Source organism: Cicer arietinum, chromosome 1 (genome assembly GCF_000331145.2).
Source record: "Cicer arietinum cultivar CDC Frontier isolate Library 1 chromosome 1, Cicar.CDCFrontier_v2.0, whole genome shotgun sequence".
Classification (NCBI taxonomy): domain Eukaryota; kingdom Viridiplantae; phylum Streptophyta; class Magnoliopsida; order Fabales; family Fabaceae; genus Cicer; species Cicer arietinum.
The window spans coordinates 47,294,901-47,297,080 of NC_021160.2; the positions used below are offsets into that span (position 1 = coordinate 47,294,901).

At 27.8% G+C, this 2,180-nt stretch overlaps 1 protein-coding gene across 1 annotated transcript; it reads right to left on the minus strand.

The window, feature by feature from the left end:
• Window positions 1-1,911, minus strand: LOC101502692 (senescence-specific cysteine protease SAG39-like). Its single transcript, XM_004487520.4, has 2 exons — window positions 1,471-1,911; window positions 1-708 (listed from the first exon to the last, which is right to left on the minus strand). The coding sequence occupies exons 1-2, from the start codon at window positions 1,886-1,888 to the stop codon at window positions 119-121; spliced, it is 1,008 nt and encodes a 335-aa protein (XP_004487577.1). The 5' UTR covers window positions 1,889-1,911; the 3' UTR covers window positions 1-118.
• Between the last annotated feature and the right edge of the window lie 269 nt (window positions 1,912-2,180).

Consider the following 2,180-nt stretch of genomic DNA (forward strand, 5'->3'; position numbering starts at 1 on the left):
ACCAATGATCACTTATTTTCATATAGTTGAAATGAAAAGTTTACAATATTCAACCCCTGACTAAAGTTAAAACTTCACACACAAGCAATTTATTGAACTATAGTATAAGATGAGTTTACTAAGCAACGGGATAAGTGGGATTCGTAGCAAGTCCATATGAACCTTTCTTAGAATGTATATCTCGTTTCATCTTAATATATCCTTTCTCACCCCATTTCGTACCCCATGAATTTTTCAATAACCAATACTTCACACCATCATCACTAATGCCATAACCAACAATTGTAACCGTATGGTCTAAATCAGTTCCACATTTTCCTTTCAAAATCCCACTTGAGTAAAATTGAAAAGCACGTTGTCCCCCATCAATATAAACTGCTACAGGTTGGTTTGCCACTGCTTTTAAAAGTGCTTTTTCGTTAAATTTAGGAACTTTCTCATATCCCTTAATCTTAGCAACAGAGTATGCTCCTTTTTTAATGTTACATTTTTTATCAGCATTTTTGTAAGGGTATTTAGATTCACTTGCTATTCCTCCATTTTTAGCAATGAACTCATAAGCATCTTCTGTGTAACCGCCGTTACATCCTTGGCTGTTACCTTGAACACAATCTACTAGTTCTTGCTCTGAGAGTGACACCAATTTTCCTGTTGTTATTTGATGAATACCTTCTGTTGCAGCCACCGTTGCAAATGCCCAACAACTACCTACAAACAAAATAAACATATATATAATGTTTAATTTGTCCCATGGTACAATATAAATGGATATACGCGGGACTGATATTCAAACTCGAGATTTTCTGGTTCTTTTACACGTAAAGTGAGCAAGTAATTGTTGGTCAACACTAGCTAGTCTTTTAATATAAGATCATAATTTTCTGTCCATTCAAATAAGATAATTTTTATCTTCTAAAAAAAATTGATACACTTAATAAGGGTTGTATTTGGAAAAGGATTAATAAACGCATACAACAAATTGTAAAAAGGTCTATATTAAATTATTGACTCTTTTTGATAAAATTAGTTGATAGTTGTTGAATTAATTGATTATTTAGTAAAATCAGAATGGATTTTGTTTTTTATTTATTTATTATTTAGATAATTTATTTATTTTAAATTATAATAAATAAATTATTTTAAACTATTTACGTTAAATTATTTAAAATTATAATGGGTACAAAAATATTTTACTAAAACAATAAAGGTAAAATTAAAAGAAAAAAAATAATAAATTATAAACTATTTAAATTAATTTATCAAAAGATATTATAAACTATAAAATCATAAATAACTGTTATAAAATATAATTTATAATTTTTAAACTGTAACTAGTTTTTTGATATTATCAAATAGAACCATTTGACTTATAATTAAGGACAGAGATTTTATAGATATATATAAATATATATATAAAAGACAGTTAGGATAAAACAATTATATGCATGTCTTATATATTTTTTTAGTTACCACATTTGTATTGGTCCTTGATTGGAGTGACAGCTCCTCTTTCTCTCCAATCCATTGTAGCAGGAACATCAGTTACATTTTCATACCTAAATTCATTTTCTGTTGCTATTCCAACACCAAGTGGCTTCTTGTTACCATTAAGTGAAGCCTTAAATTCTTCATTTGTTTGGTCAGCAAATTGATTAATGCTAAGGTTGAAATCACTGTCATAGAATGATTCAATGAACTCAACATTCTCCTTAAATATTTCGAAACGTTTTTGCTTCTCAGCAACATCCTTGTAAAACTTACCATGTTCTTTCATCCACAGTTCATGTTTCTCTGTCAAGGATGTTTCCAATAACCTGCTACAAATTACAACTGAATTCCACAGAGTCAGAATAATGAAAAACAGAGTTAAAATATTAGTAGAAGACATCTTTTAATTGATAGAATATTAATAGTGTTTAGTATTAAGCATGCTTCTAACTAACGTAATGCCTGCTATTTATAGCAAGCAAACGAATACCTCCTATTATTATTTTATAGTATATGTTTTTCCGGCAATATATTCCTCTATGTTTCACAGTGAGTATTTTATTTGTAATTTTATAATGTCAATATAATATTTATTATTTTTTTCAACAATAAACTCTTATTTATTGTATCTTAATTTATTTAATATCTCCACTAATAACTTTTAAAATGGGTATTTTTATAAATCAGTATCA